Raw genomic sequence first — 20,494 nt, forward strand, 5'->3', positions numbered from 1 at the left:
CATCTTACATGGTATTGGAAGACTTTCGTTTTTCTGTACTCAGTTTGCTACAGGTTGTATAGTGCCAGTCTTTCTGTATCTGTAAATATTAATGAGTGTTTAGCTTTTCATATAGGAAAATTAACTCATTCTAGACTAGAAGGACAGGGAGTATTTAATAATGATGATAACAGTAACAGTAATGATAACTTTTGCATATTACTATGGCCCTAGCACTGTGCTAAAGAGCTTTAGATTCATCTTACTACTCTCTACATCAACCTTAGAAAATAGGGCAGTGTTGTTACTCCCATTTTATATGTAATTAAGTAGAAACTTGGTGAGATCAAGCAAGTTGCTTTAGGTCATAGAATGGGATTCAAACCTAGGTCTAGCTGATCTAAAAAAAAAACCTCCCATGGTCTTATTCACCACATTGTACTGACAGTTTACAGGTTTCTACTTTTGTACCTGCTGTATAAAAGAGTGTTCTCTGCTAGGCATTTCTTAGACAGTTTTGATGGTATTTTCCTTAGAGTCCTTTGATAATTGCGGTCCATTAAAACTAAACTCTCTTTCAATTCACTTGGTGGGAAAGAAATATTGGGTCTAGATCACTGGTGGCAAACACAAGGCCCGCGGGCCGAATCCAGCCCTCCACCTTGTTTTATCTGGTCTGGCACCTTGTTTCTACCTGTGGGCAGCGCAGAGCTCTCACTTAACTGTTAGGAGTGGTTACATTTACACAGTCCTGAAGTTACATTTGGCCCTTTGAAGACAATGTGGAGGTTGATGTGGTTGCCAGTGGAAATGAGTTTGACACTCCTGGTCTAAATGTACAAAGTGCAGTGGCTAAATGCCTAACTGCTTTTTGCATTAGTAATTTAGACTTTGAAACCATTGCAAGAATCTTAATTAAACCTTTCTTATCTTAGACATGAAAAAATAGCTGTTACAGTACATGAAAAGCCTATCTTTTTCCTGACTCATGAGTTACTAAGAAGTTGTCTAAATTATTATTTTTTGAGAGGTAACCTTATCTCCTTTGTAAGTAGAACAGTTCTAACATTACCTGTCGGGGATTTTGGTTGTTTAAATTGCTGAGGGCAGCACGTGGTGTTGACAGAGCAGTGGGAGGAGGAGGAAGTTGTTGCTCGACTATCTCTAGTTGTCTTTTCTCTACTTTAGAGTTGGCAGTGGCATTCTTGAAGATCTCGCTTGGTGGCCCTGACACTTGCCTGCAAGGATTACAAATGGCTGGCTCTGGAAGAGTCTCTTCCGAGTTTGGGGACTGCAGAAATTTGTTCTGGAGATCTGACAGTTATTTGCCTATGTTTAGTTATTAACATTACCAGAGATCCAGGTAGGAAAAAGTAGAGAATAGTTTCTCTTGTTTGTCTGAATTTACATAAATTTACCCTGGATCCAAAAGGCTGAAGATCAAGAAGTCACGTAGTTGTCCTATCAGGTTCAGCCCTTGCTTTTTAAAAGGTTGTAATCTCAGCTAGGGCTGTAGAATGGGTAGGAAAAGCTGTAAGGCCATGAGCATAGATTTTAAAAGCTGTAGAAATTCAGAGAAGTAAAGGAATTAAGTGGAAAAATTACTGGACTAAGAATCAGAAGACCTAGGTTTCAGAGTTTTAAACTGCTAGAGGTGAAAAGGATACTAAAAATTATTTAATTCAAACATTTTATTTTGTTTTATTTTTAATATATTTTATTTATTATGTCATTACAGTTGTCCCATTTCTCCCCCCTTCATTCCCCTCCACCCTGCACACCCCTCTCACCCACATTCCCCCGCTTTAGTTTATGTCCATGTGTCACAAGTTCTTTAGCTTCTGCATTTCCTACACTACTCTTGCCCTCCCCCTATTTTCTACTTACCATCTATGCTACTTGTTCTGTGTACTTCTCCCCCTTTCTCCTCCTCCCACTCCCCTGTTGCTAACCTTCTATGTGATCTCCATTTCTCTGGCTCCTGTTTTAGGTGTCCACTTAATTTGCTTTTGTTTTAGGTGTGGTTGTTAGTAATTGTGAGTTTGCTGTCATTTTAGTATACATGTTTTTTATCTTCTTTTTCTTAGATAAGTCCCTTTAACATTTCATATTAATAAGGGCTTGGTGATGATGAACTCCTTGAACTTGACCTTATCTGAAAAGCACTTTATCTGCCCTTCCATTCTAAATGAAAGCTTTGCTCGATAGAGCAATCTTGGATGTAGGTCTTTGGATTTCATGACTTGGAATACCTCTTTCCAGCCCCTTCTTGCCCGTAAGGTCTCTTTTGAGAAATCAGCTGACATTCTGATGGGAACTCCTTTGTAGGTGACTGTCCCCTTATCTCTTGCTGCTTCTAGGATTCTCTCCTTCATGTAAATCTTGGCTAATGTAATTATGATGTGTCTTGGTGTGTTCCTCATTGGGTCCACCTTCTTTGGGACTCTCTGAGCTTCCTGGATTTCCTGGAAGTCTATTTCCTTTGCCAGATTGGGGAAGTTCTCCTTTATTATTTGTTCAAATAAGTTTTTCACTTGTTGCTGTTCCTCTTCCCCTTTTGGTACCCCTATAATTCAGATGTTGGAATGTTTAAAGATATCCTGGAAGTTCCTAAGCCTCTCCTCATTTTTTAAAATTGTTGTTTCTTCATTCTTTTCTGTTTGGTTGTTTCTTTCTTTCTTCTGGTCCACACCATTGATTTGAATTCCAGTTTTCTTCCCATCACTGTTGGTTCCCTGTGCATTTTCCTTCATTTCACTTAGTGTAGCTTTCATTTTTTCATCTAATTTGCAACTGAAATCAACCAGTTCTGTGAGCATCCTGATCACCAGTGTTTTAAACTGTGCATCTGATAGGTTGGCTATCTCTTGGCCGCTTAAAAGTATTGGCTCTGGGACTTTGATTTATTCTTGATTGAGCCATTTTTGGTCAGGTCGTGCCTGATGAGCGGCGGAGCCCTAGGTATTCACTCAGGTGGGGCAACCCACGTCGCTGGGTTGTGACACTATATGTGGGGGCGGGATCAGAGAGGGAGTAATGGCATTTGTTCCAAGCTCTCTTAGATTTTGGTCCCCTCTGCCACTTCCCACAAGCAAACTGGGCTCTTTTGGTGCTGGTTCCCAGGTGGGTGGGCTTGTGTACATTCCAGGACCCTGTGGATCTCTCCAGTGAACTCTCCTGTGAGGCTCGGAGCCTCTCCCGGCACCTCAACCCCCACAAGTTTTTTCAATCAGTGCTTCTAGGATTTATTTCCCATCATTGGGGCCCTGGGTTGTGCAGTTTGTCTCACTGCCCATTTTTTGCCTGGTTTATCTGCGCACGAATGTCTGTCCACAGTCAGCCAACTGCCTTGTGTGCCATGCTGGTTTCCTGCCCGAGCCGCCAACTACCGCCTTTTCCTGCCCGGACCCCTCTCTGCTGGCCGCAGACTTTGCCCTTCTTACCTGTCTGGATGAATGGTTTGTTGTTGTTGGACTTTGGTACAGTTCAATTTTCTGTCTGTTCTGGGTGCGTTTTTGTTTCTAAATCTTTGTTGCCCTTAAATTTGGTTGTGTGAGAAGCTACAGTGTTTCCACCTATGCCTCCATCTTGGTCGGAAATCTGTTTTATTTTATTTTAAGGTTATTTATTTTTTAGGGTGAGGTAAAAGAAAGGAGAAAGAAATGGAGAGAAACATCAATGTGTGGTTCCGTCTCATGCACCTGCTGCTGGGGACCTGTTCCGCACCCCAGGCATGTGCCCTGACTAGGAATCGAACCAGTGACCCTTTTGTTTGCAGGCCAGTGCTCAATCCACTGAGCCACACCAGCCAGGTTCAAACCCTTTATTTTATAGATTAAGAAATATTGGCTTAGAGAAGTGATCCGTCCAAGTTTACAATTTGACCTAGGACTAGAACCCTTACCTCCCACTCCACTGCAGTATTCTTTCCATATGCAAGGGTGGGCTCCCTAAAAAATGGAATTTATCTATAAAAAATTGTGTATTTATTTTTACATGTTTAAACTTTAGTTACCTTCAGAGTACTCTCCACTTGATGTAATGCACCTATCAAGAGTTTCTTTTTCCACTGCTCAGAACAGTTTTGAACTCGTCAATTTTGATGTCTTTTAGTGCTTCTGCCATTTTTTGTTTCACCTCTTCCACATCAGCACATTTTCCTTTGAGGACTTCTTTTATCTTAGGAAGCAAAAATAATCGCTGGGGGCAAGATTGGATTAATAGGGAGGGTGGAGCATGGGGGTCATGCTGTTTGGTCAAAAACTGCTGAACACTCTGCATGGTGTGGGCAGGTGAGCTCGTAAATCACTCGTGGGCAAATGCATTGAAAGAGTCTTCAAAACGAATTCACTGAAGCCAGACTGAGCTTCTCACAATGCCAGCTGGTACCCTGACTACAAAGGGGCCTCTAGGACACTCACCTAGCAGGGGAAGCCTATCCTACAAGGGGCCATCCCCCAGAAGATAATTCCATTTTTTAGGGTCCTCCCTTGTATTGGCTTAGTCTGACTTTGCTACTAATTAACCATGTAAACTCTGGGTAAAACACTGCACTTTTCTTGGTCTTTATCTGTAAAGTTAGAGCATGGTGGGCAGTGCTCATTAGCTTCATTGAAGATGGAGAATATGACAGGTTCTGGAAGGAAATCAAAAGATTGGTAGAGGCTCAGTGGGTTGGACTGGACATCTTCCCACAGAGCAAAAGGTCACCGGTTGATTCCCGTCAGGGCACATGCCTGGGTTGTGGGTTTGGTCTCCCGTCAGTCACTGGTTGGGGCATGTGTGAGAGACCGCCAATGGATGTGTCTCTTCCTCTCTTCCATATTCTTTAAAACAAATAAATAAATAGTTGAAAAGATTGGTAGAGAAGAGGAGAGGGATTTTTATGGGCTGGGGAACAGCATGAACAGAAGCTAGGGGTTTGAGTATATGGTCATAGTGAAGAGAAATGGCCCAGATATAGCAGTCAAAAGGATGAGTAGGAGATAAATCATTTAAGGAAGGTGAAGCCACTTTGCAGAGATTATTTTAGTCCTGGGAAGGGATGTTAGGTTCTCTTTCATAGAAACCTGCAGAAAGCAGGACTGGTGGTTGGCATTTTGTAGCATGTCATGATGAACATTAATGCAATTTTTGGCCATGTGACCATGTCATAGTGACAGTAAATCAGCATATCCAAGAATAGATTAGTATTAAGGTTCTAGCAGGTCATTTCTGCTACCTAGATGGAGTTTAAAGAGTTAAGTTTGTTTAATTTCCAGCCCTTATTAATTTTAATACATCCCTCTCTTCAGACTGTCCAAGATTAGGTTTGAGAAGACGTGACTCTTCACCCAGCCAAACTGTGGGCTCAGTTGGGAATTTCCATTGTGTGAACAATCTGAGCCTGTCTTTGGGCCCCTTTGTTCGTTCTGAAAGTTTTCAGGTACAGTGCAGTACAGGTTTTGAGCACATATGTGTTTGAGGTGGCCTTAGTCTTTGGTGAATGCAAAATGAATTATACAGAAGAGGGAGGGGAAGAGAGCAAAAATGAATCAATCTTTTTTTGGGGGGTGGGTCTTATCTAGCTTGCAAGGTGTTTAAGGGCAGTGATGGTATTTAGCTTGTGTTAGTGATATCCTTTTATGTATTTTAGTTTTAATGTTAGTCTTGGAAATCTTGAGATTATTTTCAAGGCTCTCTGTTTCTATGGTCTAGTATAGGAGATTGACAGTTTTGAAAACATGAGTCCTCTCACCAAGGTAACTATGAGGCAGGCAGACCACTAATGTAACCATACCCAGCCAGAAGAACTCTTTTGAGAAAAGATTACTGTTTTTCTCTAGAGATAGTATCTTCTAGTTTTGTCTGTATTTAATGAAGGAACATATCTATAGGGTTAGAAATTGCTGCATTAATTTTTGGAATACAGGGTTGCCAACTTTTATCATTATAAATGAGAGCAGTACTTCACCCGGTGCTCTAGGGATTAACATACATTTAAAGTGAATGATTGCTGTCTCCATATTATATGAATCTATTAGTATCACAGTCTTTTATGGTTACAGGAAGGTTTACATAGAATGTTAAACAAAGAAGACAAGGATGAGTCTTCACATCCTCAAGACTTGCCTGGATCTTCACAAAAAATACCGGTGGCAGTGGGAGCACCCTATTTTTTCCCCTTTTTTCCCTTAAACTCATATACACCTATCCATAGCTATGGAGTTGCTTCAGTTCCTTCATTTGGCCATAGAAGCAAAACAGGTTTGGACTGTTCTAAAATTATTTCATCATGTTTGCATGGGGCCTCCAGAGATATTTTTAGTTTTGAGAGTTTTTACGAAGGTTCCCGGGCATAGAGGTTTCTAGTGATTTTTTTTTTTTAATTCTTGTATTTTAAAGAGATGGGAGTTGGCCTTCGTTGGCAGCTCTTCGTATCCGCCAGGGCTTGTTCGTTGCTTCTAGGCCCATGGGTGACGTCTGTTTCCTGTGATTGAAACCACAAGAAGAAGTGGTGAGGAGCCACTGTGGGATATGCACTATCGGGCAGGCAGCAGGCACTGGGCTGCCCTCAACAGGGGCGGCAGTCACTGAGCCCAGTCTTCTAGGGCCTTTGAAGGGACCCTAGAAATGGTCTAACCCGGCCTCCTCATCTTGAAATGAGGGGGACTCTGAGGCCTACAGGTATTCCGTTGCCCAAGGTCATGGAATTAGGTGGACTAGCTTTTAGACTCTACTGACTATTCATTGTTCTCTCTCACGTTGCATCGTCACCCCTAAATTTTGTAACTGTGCCCTGCCAGAATGTTTTCTTAAACAAAGTACTGCTGGAGAAGAGTAAATTGGTGGGCATTTTGAATATGGGAATTGGATGATGTTGCTTTGCTTTTAGATGCCGTGTTAATGATTTTTTATACTTTTTTTTTGAAGAGACATATATACAGATTTTCAAAATAATATCTAAGAATTTCAGATTTATTTTTTATTTTACTTAGTATTGAATATTCTAGTCATTATCTATGCACAGATATTTTTACAATATTAAAGTCATAGTTTACACACTTTCTGCTTTTAAAGTAGTATATCAAACATTTTTCAGCTTTCTAATCTTTGAAAATTGTTACTTGTGTTTGAAGTAGAAATGTATTTTTATTACAAGTGTTTTCATTTTTCTAGGAAAATATGAATACGTATAAAAATATGGTAAACTAATCCCCTACCTTGTTTTCCAGAAATTATAATTTTTAAATAGTTAGAACCAAAGAGAAAAATGCATGATACATGGTAGTCTCTTTGGAAACTAAGTACTTTGGCACGCAATTCTATACATGTTTGTGTTGACATAGTTCCATATAAGTCTGATTGCTAGAAGTATCAGAAGGATCTTATTTTAACCTGTGTTTATCTTTCTGGTGCTGATGGGGGAGTAATAATTTCACCCTATGTTTTCCCCACAACCCAAGATTTTCTCATAATAAAGCCTTATTCCAGATTTGTAAACAGTCAGAAAAAAATTTTTTTTAATTTTATTTATTTATCGTTAGAGGGGAAGGAAAGGAGAGAGGGAGAGAAATATCAATGTATGGTTGCTTCTTGTGCATCCCCTGCTGGGTACTGGCCTGCAACCCAGGCATGTGCCCTGACTGGAAATCAAACCACAATCCTTTGGTTCGCAGGCCCGCACTCAATCCACTGAGCTACACCAGCCAGGGCACAGTCAGAAAATTTTTACTGTGGTTTCATAAGATCAAGCCAGGCTTTTTCAGTAGTAATGTAATTTTTGGATCAGTGAAGCTATTATCAGTAGGTTGTGATTATTTCTGGGTGCTCAGGAATGATGTGAGGAGAGAAAAAAGATGTAATCATCATTCAGAAATGAAGGGTTGGCAAATGGGATCTAAACCAAGGTGGCCTCCTAGTTGGTGCCTGTATTTAGAAGCTGCATCAGTTGTAGGAACTTCCTGTCTACCAGGCTTTGGGTGTGTCAGATTCATGTCCACCCTTGAGGAAGAGTAGATGTCCTGCTACTGACATCACAACAAACAGGAGAGAAGACAGTTGCTATGGAGATTGTGAAACAGCAGTCCTGAGTCACTGTTTCCAAATGAATGGACAACACCCATTTTTAAAGGAGCAATCACCATCTCTAAACTCAGGCAGTAAAGAGAGAGAGCACTAGTAAGAAAGTAAAGAACAAGTAAAAGTATTTGTGTCTTGAGAAATATGCTGAAACTTTGGAAAAGTAGGTTAATATTAGTTAGTTTTCTATATACGTATTCTAAAGTTTTATCAGAACCTTAGGACGTTTGAAAGTAAGGAGGCTTTGCTTACTGTTCTTTCAACAGATGACAGAATATTTGTGCATCTTCTTCCTTACAGCAAAGCAGATGGGTGTGTCTGCCACACCTGTGACACGATGAAACTAGGACTTCCAGAATCTGAGCACTTTATCCACTGACAGCTTGTTTTCCCCAACGCACGAGTGCTTCATAGTAAAGGGGCTGGCAGTTTGTTTGGAGGGACTTGTAGTAAGAATGCAATGTTCCCAGCCTGGTTTCCACCTGTCCTGCTGAGCTGGAATAGTGAAACCTGAGTGGACTTCCCTTTTTCTCTCTACGCTATCAGCTATCTATGATGCAGGCCATGCCAGTGCCAGGGCCTCAAGATGAGCTTAGCTGTAGGCAAAAGTTCCCCCAAGGGACTTGCCTTCTTACACTACTAGAAGATTATTAAAACATATTTTGGGCCTCTTTGTTAGAGGATTGAATCCTAATATTCATATAGTTTCCCCCTCATTCTAATTACAGCCAGGAAATGTGGTTTATTGGAAAACACTCTCACAGTTTTAGACAGTTGTGAGGAAATTGAGTTTGTTGCTTTTAATTTATAAGGAAGTTGTTTCAAATCTATCAGTGAATTATTGAAACAGGAAATTGATTACAGTTACCTAATGCTCTTAATGAGGCATTTCTCACTTGTGTTTGACATGCAATTTTTCAGGGCTCCCTGGTGGTATCAGGAAAAAGATACTGGTTCTGGAAAGCAGGCTTTTTATTTTTATGATTGAAAGAACTCTTTTAATTAGGAATAGGAGGTTTTAGACTGTACTATGTTCCCTTTGTTGTCTCTTGTGTGGATTCTAACGAGTTTAACTATCCAATACTGAGTTTAACTATGGGGCTGCCGAGGCATCGTGGAGCTCAGTGGATGAACTGCTACACTCCTACTTATTCTGTTAGCATTCTTTGCTTCTGATCACAGAGAACGTTAGCGTTAGCGTGCTATCCCTGTTTCTAAGGACTGCTGGATAATCTTCAGTTTTCCTCCAGTCATCAGTCATTTTGTGCTTCTCTCTTAGACTTCCTTTCCTGTGACATACTCTTTTTTTCTTTTCTGAAGTGGCTGCTTCAGTTGTACACAACTCCTGTTTAGGCTGTTGGCAACAATAAATAGTGATGTCAGGATCTATTTTGTTTCTCTGTAAATGGTAGATGAGCTGTTGACTCATTCCATGTAATCCTTGGGCCATTCTTTGAAAATGGAAGGGAACATTCTCTACGTTTGAAAGTATCCATTACATCCTTCTCTGTAGTTGTAACTGACTTCTGAATAAGGGAATTGAAGGGAGACCAGCAAGTTTCATTGGTTTCATCCTCATATATTATTTACCTTTTACAAAGCACTTTGCAAAACAAGTGCTTTACAGCCATTTTATTATCTGTTCTCTAGTCCTATTTACACTAGTCCTGTGAGGCAACGTAGTCCCGAAGATAGGAAGGCTGAAACTGTAGTAAATAAAAGAAAAGCTTGCCCTGCACTTGCTGTCCTTTAGTGGCACCGTAGTATATTTTGTGGCAAAGTTGGAACAGGATGCATTGGAAATGGAGTTTAAGTCCATGTTATGACCCTGTGTTGCCTCACTGCCCTAAGGAACTGTCAGTTCTGTGATAGAATACATAAATGAATTGAGCCTGACCCTGCTCTCTGTTTTGTATGATTCTGAATGACAGGTACCTTACCTGTGCTTCTTGGGTGGGTAGATTAGGATTTGAAAGAAAATTGTTCTTGGCTGTGGTTAACACTTTCCATTTTAATTGTAAATAGCCTGCATCTTTGGGTCTATCACTTTTCAAAGGAGTTAAAAGACTCCCTAGGTGACATGCTTGTGTCCCCTAATTGGATATGTTCCCCAAGGACAGGCTCCATGTGGCTGAAGCACCAGTCAGGCCCTGCTCCCATTCTCAGGGAAAGGCGTGACTGGAAGGTTTGGTCTGAAGCTTACTGAGCCATCGTAAACCTCGACTGGACGCTTTTTTCCTCAGTTCACACAATTTGAATGAAGTGATGGGTGAAGGAATATACAGTGCTTAGGATGGTGCTCCTAAACCTATAGTGATGCTAATTTTTAAAATATCTATTAAACATTGGGCATACCAAATGAACAAGACATGTTTTGCCCTTGAACAACTTACGATCTGGTCCACAGAAGCAGTTGTGATAAATGGTGTGAAGAAGGATCTCATATAAAATACTTAGAGCCTAGCTTGGGTGGGTCCCTTAGTTCATTTTGCCGTATGATTGACTGGCTCAGTGCATAATTTATAGATGAGGAGTAGCTTTTTTCCTTCTTCTGTGTTTTTGGAGTGCAGTCTTACCTGGTTAAGTCGCCAGGTGTGTATTTTAGTAGGCAGTCTTTCTGTAGTAATAACAGCACAATTGCTTTTACACAACTTTTACAGAATGAGCTTTTACCACTTCATTTTATGATCGTAAGAGGTATACCTAGTTTTGTCTTGTTTTTTAGTAAATAGGGAAACTAAAACATGAATAATTAAAATGAATGCTCAGGCCCTGACCTGTGAGGCTCAGTTGGTTGGGAGTCTTCCCACCAAGAGAAAGGTCACCAGTTTGATTCCTGGTCAGGGCACAAGCCTAAGTTGCAGGTTCAGGGCCCCAGTTGGGACACTCGCAATCATTGTTTCTCTCTCACGTCACTGTTTCTCTCCCTCTTTTTCTCCCTCCTTTACCCTCTCTCAAAAATAACATACATACATACATACATACATAAAGTGATTTGCTCAAAATCATACATGCAGTTTTTTAGAATGCCAGAAATTAAGGGAAAAAAAAGGGGTCACAGTCTTTTTAGCCAGACTTTTAGATAAATTTTAGATTTTCGTTGATTTGCTTAATGTATTTGTTTCTTACTGTTATGTGACAAACTCAGCAGCTTAAAACAAAACCCATTTAATGCCTTGCAGTTTCATTGGTCAGAAGTCCAGCGTGGACAACATGGTTGGTTGCACAGTGTCACAGAGCCCTTCTCATCTGTAGGCTCTGGGCGGAGATCTGCTTCCAGACCACTCAGGGTGTTGGCAGAATGCAGTTCCTTGCAGTTACAGGGCTGAGGTCCCGGCTTCTGTACCGCCTCTCAGCTCCTCCAGGCTGCCTGCAGTCTTTGACATTTGGCCTCCTTTATGCTGTAGCCAGCAATGGCACACTGCTGGTTCCTGGTGTCTCTCACGTGATTGGGTCAAGTGCACATGGTAATTTTCCCTTTCTTAAAAGTCAGTTGTGCCAAATAACTAATCACAGAAGTGATATCCTGTCGTATTTTCAATTCTGCTAATTATACAGGGTGTGCACATTAGGCTGGGAATCTTGGGAAATGTCTTAGAAGTCTGCTTACCACACTGAACATTTCCCTTGCCCTGTTAGACGGCCCATGAGCCAGGGTGGGTGTCCACAGGGGAAGAGGATGGGATTGAGGGTTCTGAGGCAGTGAGTGAATTGCATTGTGATTATAGGTATTATGAGGTGCAGGGATTCTGGGCCTTCCAGAACCATCTTAGAGCAGGGACCAGGTAGCATTCATTCATGATGTTCTGGTGGTAGTCTCTTAGCCAAGAGCTCAGATGTCGTTGTAGTTGTCCTGTATAAATTAGCCTGAACAGAATCTTGGAAAGTACTGAGATACAGGCTTGTAGTTGTAGGCTTCTGTTACCCATGTGCTAGCCACGTGGCTTATGGGATTTTGTCCCTAATTAACTGTTCTTGTGAAGCACCGTGGTAGGAGTTAAAAATGCTTTTTGCTATGTAATGTGCCCTGTATTCTGAATACTGTTTAATCATATTCTCTTATTAAATCCCTTCTAATCTCTCTGCTGCTAAGGACACTACCTAATTACCTTTCATTTGGCTACATAAGTCTCCTGTGCCGAGAGATCATCCTTAACTGTCTGATAATGTTGTGCTTTTTTTCTGACTAGAGGGAAAAGTTAAAGATTCAGGGAATTGGGTAGAGGTGAATCAACCCCTTGGATGAATTTTCTTATATCCTTGAGTTTATAATAGGTCCAGTTCTTTTATTAGGCACAGGGAACCTCTGTTCAAAAGACTGCCAAGTTTAGTCCCATTGGCCCACTTTTTAAAAGTCGATGTATTAATAGATACACCACCATCACCACTGCAACAAATCCAGCTATGGGAAGGAAGTTTTACAGTTCATTTGCATTTAATAAGATAGTAATTGATCAGGGTATGTTTCAAACTCATTCAATCATTTTACTTTAATTTGTTAGACCTCACAGGGAGTACTTTGGGATCTTTTGACTTTTTCATTTTTGTTTTCTTATAGAAACCAAACTGTAAAGTACCTAGGAGGTTTCGTATTTCCTGTAGATGGTAATAAGCAAAAGATGTAGCTTACCACATACTTCATTAGGATGTGGTGACTGAATCAGAGCTTTGAATTACTCTTTGGAAGCCGAGTCAAGGGGACAGCTTTTTATTTTTATGCTGATTGATGGTCTTTTTGCAGAGCATACCAAGCCAAGTATATTTAATTTTGATACAGTGTACCTTTGAGTAATTACATAAAGGTATGATTTGAAAATACTGAGAATCTTTTGGAGAAGATGAAGCTCATTTTAACAAATGCAGTTTTGTTAAGATCTTTTCTTATAGCTAATGACCTTTAAAAATGTGTTTACTCATTTAATTCCATTGAATAAAAAATTCCTATGGAATAAATGTTGTCCTACCCCTTTTTAAAATAAAATATTTATGCTTCTACCAATAATTGTTTGCATATAAATGAAAGATTATTATAAAAATTGAGTAACAAGCAAACGTCTATACTTTGTGTGTAACCGACAGCATTGCCACTCTTAGATGGAGGCGCCCGAGAAGATACACTGAATACTGTATTGGAGTCACACTCGAACTTCAGATTCTCGAAGTATTCACAAGGGTGCCTTCTGAGGATATCAGTGGGCCACAGGGATTTGGGAACTTAGTGCTCACCACAGCTGAGCATCTGGGAAGGCTGCTGTGAGAGCCATGTCATGGACATCAAACAGGAATATGGTCGGGCCATACGTGGCTGTGCATTTTCCACTCCTTAGCTCACCATGGCCAGCCTTTAGCTCTCCCGAATAAGTCGAAGTAGAAAAAGTCTGTGGGGAGGAATGAGTGTGCTCAACAGTGCAGGCTGTAGAGCAAGGACAGGAAGAAGCTATTGGACTGGTCAAAAAGTCTTGTTTAGGTTTTTTTTTCCATAAAATAAAAGACATTTTTCATTTTCACCAGTAACTTTATTGATTTGGATATTTTGAGTATGTTGGCTCTCTCCCACATGGTATAACGTTGATAGTTCTCAATGTCCCGATTTGATTGCTATCAACTTCAACTGGCCTACCCAGCTGTGGAGCAGCGTCCAGTGAGACATCTCCCGCATGAAACTTCACAAACCACTTTTGACATGTCTGATCAGTCGTAGCACCTTCTCCATATACTGCACAAATCTTTTTTGTGTTTTAGTTGTGTTTTCACCTTTTTTTTCAAATAATAAAGCATAATATGCCAAAAATGTTGCTTATTTTTTCCAACTTGATGTTAAAACAGCTATGCAAAAATTCACCCATTTGGATTTTTTAAAAATGCATGCTGATAGGACAGCTGTCACAATGCAGTTTAACAAAATTGTTTTGAATGAAGTTAAAGACAACTAAGTGCCACTAGAGCCATCTTATGGGAAAAAAAGCAAAGGAACTTTCTGGCCAACCCAATATTAATGTATGTTCAGAGAAGCTAGGAATCTGGGTCATGCTCATCAGGTATTGTCAGTTTAAAAAGCCAGAACAAAAGTGATCGATAGTGGTGACAGTCTTTGAGGGTCTGGCTAAGTCACACAGTTTAGTCCTAATTGTGCTCTCTGGCACAGAGCAGTCACCTGGAATCTTTGTCCTGCGGATTCCCGTTACCTCTTCCCCATGTGTGTGCTCCTGTTGCCTGTATTCCAGGTCTTCCACTTTCTTGGGTGGCTCCCTCATTTTGGTGGATCATACACTACAATAGCTTCCTGAAGTACAGGGAGATAAATTTTTTGAAAGCTTGACTGTCCAAAAATGTCTATTCTGAACTTACATTTGATGGATATTTTGGTTGGATACATAGAATTCTAGCCTGGGAATTACTTTTCTTCAAATTTTAAAGGCCTTGTTCCATTGTCATCCAGCTTTTAGTATATATTGTTTTAAAAAATCCAAAGCTTGCTTGATTTCTTTGTATATGATCATTTTGTCTGTTGAATCTTGTAAATTTTCTTTGTATTCCCAGTGCTTTGAAATGTCACCGTGGTATGCCTTTGTGCGATCTGTTTTTGCCCTTTGTGCTAGACACTCATCCTTCAGTACTAGGAAATATTCTTGAATTATTTCTTTGATAACTTGCTCCTGTTTTCTCGTATTATTTGGATATTGTACCTCCCAAACTGATCTTCCAATGAATTGTCTTTTCTCTCATTTTTCCATCTCTGTCTTCTTGTTCTACTTTTTAGGAGATTCCTTAGTTCTTTCTTCATGCCCTTCTATTGAGCTTTTTCTTGAGTTTCTGTTCTCATATTTTCATCTTCTAAGAGTTCTTTTTCCTCCAAATGTTTGTTTTTAAAATGGTATTATGTTTTCTTTTGTGGATATTAATGATTTTTAAAAATCTTCTCCTTGCCTAGTATCTACCTAAGTCGCTTTTTCTTTTTCCTCTCATATTAGTAGCGTTTCTCAAATATCTGATAATCCTGAACTTTATCTGCTAATGTTTAAGAATGAAGGACTAAAAGTTGGATGGGAAGCGTTGGGTAGCCGCGGCTTATTGGCGATGGGCTTTCTGCAGGGCATCCGGGCCGCTAGAGTATGAAGTGAATTGCATATGTGCTTGTATATTTTCCAGTAGCTACAGAAAAAGGCAGAAAAGAAACGCAAGATTAATTTTAACAGTACAGTTTATTTAATTCAAAATATCTAAAATATTACTTTAATATACAGGAAATATCAAAATTAATGTGATATTTTACATTCTGTTTTCATATTAAGTTGTACTCCAGTGTTTATCTTACATTTATAGCACACCTCAACTCGGATACTAAATTTTCATTTAAAAACTTGATGTGTATTTAGACTTAATAAAATTTACAAGTGAAAAGTACCAAGGGTGTTCCAAATATACTTAACAGTAACAATAAATTATTAGTTTTTAAATTTAGATTTTGTTAAAATTAAATGAAGTTTGAAAGGCCTTCCTCAGTTGCACTAGACACAGGAGAAGGGCCTGCTTGGTGAGTTTGGCCACAGAACTCTCGGGTGATCTGCCGAGACTGTGTCAGTAGCTTTAGGTCATTTTCAGTTCCCCAGAGGAGGCTTTTCCAGCCCGCTGCCTCCAGGGTGAGGGCCAGACTGCTGGGATTTTGAGAAACTAGAAGGGGGAAGGTGCCGGGTGTCTCCGCATATAGTATGGATAGACTAATAACTTAGTTTTTCTTTCTTTATTGTATAGGATCCCTACCTACAACTGTGCCTGGTATCCCCCAATCTAGAGACCCTCTGCTTTACCTTCTTCTAAGAATAGACTTCCAGACTTCGGCTGGAGTAAGAGAGGACAGTCTCCCAATGGCGTGTGGGGGTAGGGGCCGGAAAAGCTACAGGTCTGCTTCTTAAACAGCTTTCAGCCAATCTTATTTTTAACCTACCCCCTCCAACCCCTGTTTCCATAAATACCTGGTGCTGCTAATTTATGAGCCTTTGGGGGATCCTTGAGTATACTTTGGATTGGTTATTGGCTTTCCCTACTTCTGGTTTAGGACTCAGCTTCTGTGTTGGGTTTGCCGCTAGTCCTTCCCCTTACTTCCAAACTTCAAAGTTTGGTTGTAGTTGCACTTTTCGTATTCTTTCCAATCTTGTGGTCTCCATCCTGCTGTCATTGTTTTCTTTCTAAAAATTCTTTTTCTATACATTTAGAAGGGTTTCAAGAAGGGGAGCAATTAGATGTTTTGATTCAACCTACCATCTTTTACCTGGAAGTTTCTGTTTATCTGTACTTGTGAGCAGAGTTTGCTATTAAACAGTTTTGTTCAGTATTTATACTTTGGTATTTATATGTATAGTTAAAGGTTTTAGTGACAGTTTTAGTGGAAAACTCCATAGGAGGGACAGGAAGATGAAGTATTTAGTGCAGAGAGGCTAGGAGAATGAGGGGTTGGTTTGGGGGCAGAAGAGAATTGACAGAGAACAGGTCAATGGTGAGAGTGGAGATACATAGAGGTAGGTCGGAATGACTAGAGACCTCATTAAAAAGCTTGGAAATCTGAAGCATAAGGCATAAATATAGTTCCAGAAGCATTTGTCTTCCTGGAGTCCACTATTTTTAGGTCTTTTTTGCTTTTCATACTTTAGGAACCGCTTATTCTGCATTTCAGAGAATCCACAAAACAACTAATAATATGATTCTTAAACACTGTTTGTGGATACAGTATACATAGGATCTGTAAGGAAAATACACAGTAGTAAATAAATAAACGATATACCCTCAAGGTACTACAGCAACAGGTCCCATTTTAGCGATTGAATTGGGTTTACTGTTCCGGTGTCCTCTGGGTTCTGAAACAATTTTGTCTATCCTGTGATTCCCTTTGCTGGTAGTTAGCTGCCCTCTCTTGGACTAGTTGAGGAAGTGCAGCTTTTGCCCTGTATGGATTCTTTTTTGCTGTCCTTAACTCAAATTTAGCACTAAAACATGGGTAATTTTTTAAGAGCATTAAATCTGTTTTTAATGATGCACAATGGGAAACTGTCTTATTCCTTCTTATAAAACCATGTTTACTTTTGTATCTAAAGGCAAGCGTTAATAGGCATTAAGTGGGAACAAGACAAGAATTTGGGGAATGCAAAGATTTTGGGCTTTGGAATATGGAGATGAATTCCATACCCACTTCGCCTCTAATCATGTGACCGTGGTGATTTACTCCACCTGTCTGAGCTTCAGTCTTTTCGCTGACGCAGTGAAGAGGAGGAATAGATTTTAAGGGCTTCTCCACGGATTGTTGTTTTAGGAAAGCAGCCCCAGATTATGGTATTTGTTCATAGGAGATGGAATGACTGTCTCAGGCTCTGCCCTGAAGGAATTGAGTCTGGAAAGGGATAGAGGAGCCAGACAATCAAAAGACGATTTTACTCGCTTCTAGTGCTGTGAGACAGGCAAGTACCTATTACTGTGGAAACACCAGGAGCGGTACACGTCCAGTGAGAAGAGGTGTCATCCTGCAGGGCATCTTGGAGTTGACCTTGAAAGCACAATCTAAGCTGAGGGAAGCCGCAGCCTGGGGACAGTCTGGGGTGGTGAGACAGTATGATCTGTTTGTGAGCTGCAGCTAGTTCAAGTTACCCAGAGGAGTCGCCCAGTGGAGGGTCTGCTGGGAGAGAAGTCAGGGGAAAGAAGCCAGAGTGTTATATGCCATGCTAATTTTGACCCAAGGGCTATGGGAGCTATTGAAGAGTTTTAAGCGGGGAAATAACTTGGATAGTAGACATTTTAGAAAGATTACTCTGGGATCTATAGTGTGGAGAATGGATTTGGTGTGGTTCAGATGGGACTGAAGGCAGGGGATTCAGGTAGGAGGTCGTTGCATTAAATCAAGCAGGAGATGATAATGGCATGAACTTGGGTAGTAGTAGTGGGGAAGAATGGAAGAGAAATAAGAGTCTGTAGGCAGAAAGAACAGGTTACTGGGTTTCTTGCAGCTGTGAACAGTCCAGCTGGCGCTGATTCATTACATTTAGGTTCTGTTACCTGTGTTACAGGCATCCAAGAATTGTGCAGGTTTTGCTTGGTTCCCAGGGAACAATTTGTGTTCGAAGTTCAGGTGCAAATAACTTTGACCTTGGCGATGGGAACGTAAACTGTACACACTGAACTCATCCTTTCTGTGGCTTGTGTCACTTCTCTGTGCTGGCTGACTTAGGGTGGTGATAAAAGGAACTGTTGGTCTCCTTGGATGTTGCTGTCCCTCCCTTGTCACCCTTCTGCCTTCACTCCCAGTAAGCAGTGCACACCAAGTGACTTTATGTCCCATTGCTGCTGAACAGTGGAATTTCTATTGTTTCTGACCTTACAGTTTTAAGTGATTAGCACTCAGTCAGCAGGAGCTTGACCTCCTCTGGACCATGGAGGTAAAACTTAAGGCTCACATTTTAAGTAGATTTAACTGAACTTTGACATGAGGAACAAGAACATAATGATACAGATTTTTCTTGTTCATTTTTTTCTTGTTCATTTTTTCTTGTTCAGATTTAACCTGTTTTACAGGTTAGTAAAACAGCTTTGTGTCAGGGTCAGAGTGGAGGAAGGTTGGTTAAGAGGTATTCACTATACTCTTCTCAGGACATTAGCAAGAAGAATATGGCTTCAAAATGAAGTGTTAGGGTGAAAAAGAAGTCCTGCTTTCCTATATCTGCTCATTCAGACTTTTCTTTCTTAGTAAAGTAGAACATGTATACAGAAGAGAACATAAAACACACTGAATAATTATAAACCAAACACCCAGGTAACCACCATCTGTGGCAAGAAATAGAATATTCTAAGCATCCCAGAAGCCTTCTCATTTCTTTTCGCAGTCACAACTGTTCACCCACCCCAAGTGACCACAGGGTTGACATCTGTGGTAATTATTCCTTTTTTATTAATTTTATATCCTAAATAATATAATTTAGTTTTACATGTTTTTAAACTCACTGTAAATTAAGTAATACGTTCATTTGTATGTTTGAGTAGCTGTAAGTTCATTTACTTTCTTTGTATAATTAAAATGTCTCCACTGTACCAATACACCAGTGTATCCATTCTGCTCTTGATGGCTGTTAGGATGGTTCTGTTTCAGACAGTGTAGTGTTGCTGTGAGCATTCTAGTTACACCCATCCCACTACATATGTGCAAGTTTCTGCAGGATAGATGTATAAAAATCAATCTGTTGAGCTGTGGTATATTAACTTTACTAAATAAAGTTTGCAAAGTGGCCATAGCAATTTACATCACCACCAACACTGTGAGAGCTACTGCCACTCTGCGACTAGGCAGACATGAAAACTCCTGCCAGTCCTGGCGAGCGCGAGCGATACCTCGCTGTGGTTTTAGTTTGCGTCTCCTCGTTTACCAGTAAAGCTGAGCATGTTTCATAAGTTTATTGGTCATTGGATTCAGAGTCCTTTCAGATCTTAATTTTTTTTTCCTTCAAAGAGCTATATGTTAGTGACCTTAAAACTCTTCTTGCCCCTGACTTAAGAAATGTGCTAAGGAATAGTTTGGCAGAAATCTTTTAGCTCGTGAAAAGTAACTTAGATCTTTTCGGCTCATTTTCCCTTCTCTTCCCAACCCATCTGGTGTTTGGGAGGTTTCCTGGCATTTCACTGATCTCTCATCTCTTCCTTCTCCCTCCTTTTTCCTGTTTCCTAGACTCTGAAGCGGCTCATGGCAGATGAGGTAAGGACATGTTGTTCAGCATGTGCATGTTCTAGCTCCTTTTCTATACCATGAGGTTCACTATTTCCTAAAACTCTGATTTTATATAACTTGGTGGTATAGATTCTGTTCTCAGATCATCTCAAAGCTTTTTCCTAACTCTTTGCTCTACGTTTGGCTCATTGCATGCATTTCCCTGGCACAGTCATTGGCTTTCAAGGTTAAGCACTTTCTTTCAACTCCAAGCTGACCTGCAGTCTGGATGCTACTCATATCACTTGAAGCTCTATAATGCTTGCAGATATTTACTGTTATTTTCAAACAGGTAGAGCTGATAAGCGGCAGCTTATCAGTGGCTCTTTTTGATTTGAACATCTCTACTGGAGGTTTGAGGAGTGGTTCATGGGCATTTTGTTGGCAGAGATGGCATATATACCCCTGAAGAACATTGCATTCTTTGCAAAGGGCATTTTGAAGAATATGTACTGAGCTCTTGCTGCCTACTAACACAAGTGCTATGGCATGTACAGAAGAAAAGAGAAGGAATCGTTTCTGATTTTAAGGCATTTACATACTTACTTTCCATGATTTATATCTATTATAACTTGTGGTCATATTTACCTCTTAAAGGGCCGGATCCTCCGAGGGCATGGCCAGATTTCTGATTGGATAGCTGGGGGAGACAGAGGGCATTTTATTGGGATAGCTCAGCACATGAGATGCTTTCAGTTCTGCACTCCTAGAAGT

General features: G+C 40.3%; 1 protein-coding gene across 2 annotated transcripts in view; it reads left to right on the plus strand.

Annotated features, from left to right (window-relative positions):
- LOC119051020 (protein diaphanous homolog 1) overlaps positions 1-20,494 on the plus strand; it is a 42,327-nt gene that overhangs the window by 8,135 nt on the left and 13,698 nt on the right. Inside the window, exon 2 of one of the 2 annotated variants that reach the window (XM_053666447.1) lies at positions 19,742-19,768. The exons of the other annotated variant lie outside the window; for it this stretch is intronic. Coding sequence (XP_053522422.1) covers positions 19,742-19,768 — 27 coding nt within the window. The remainder of the gene's footprint in view (positions 1-19,741; positions 19,769-20,494) is intronic. 2 annotated transcript variants of the gene reach the window in all.

The sequence above is a fragment of the Artibeus jamaicensis genome, unplaced genomic scaffold (genome assembly GCF_021234435.1).
Source record: "Artibeus jamaicensis isolate MK-2021 breed Jamaican fruit bat unplaced genomic scaffold, CSHL_Jam_final contig_456, whole genome shotgun sequence".
Lineage (NCBI taxonomy): Eukaryota > Metazoa > Chordata > Mammalia > Chiroptera > Phyllostomidae > Artibeus > Artibeus jamaicensis.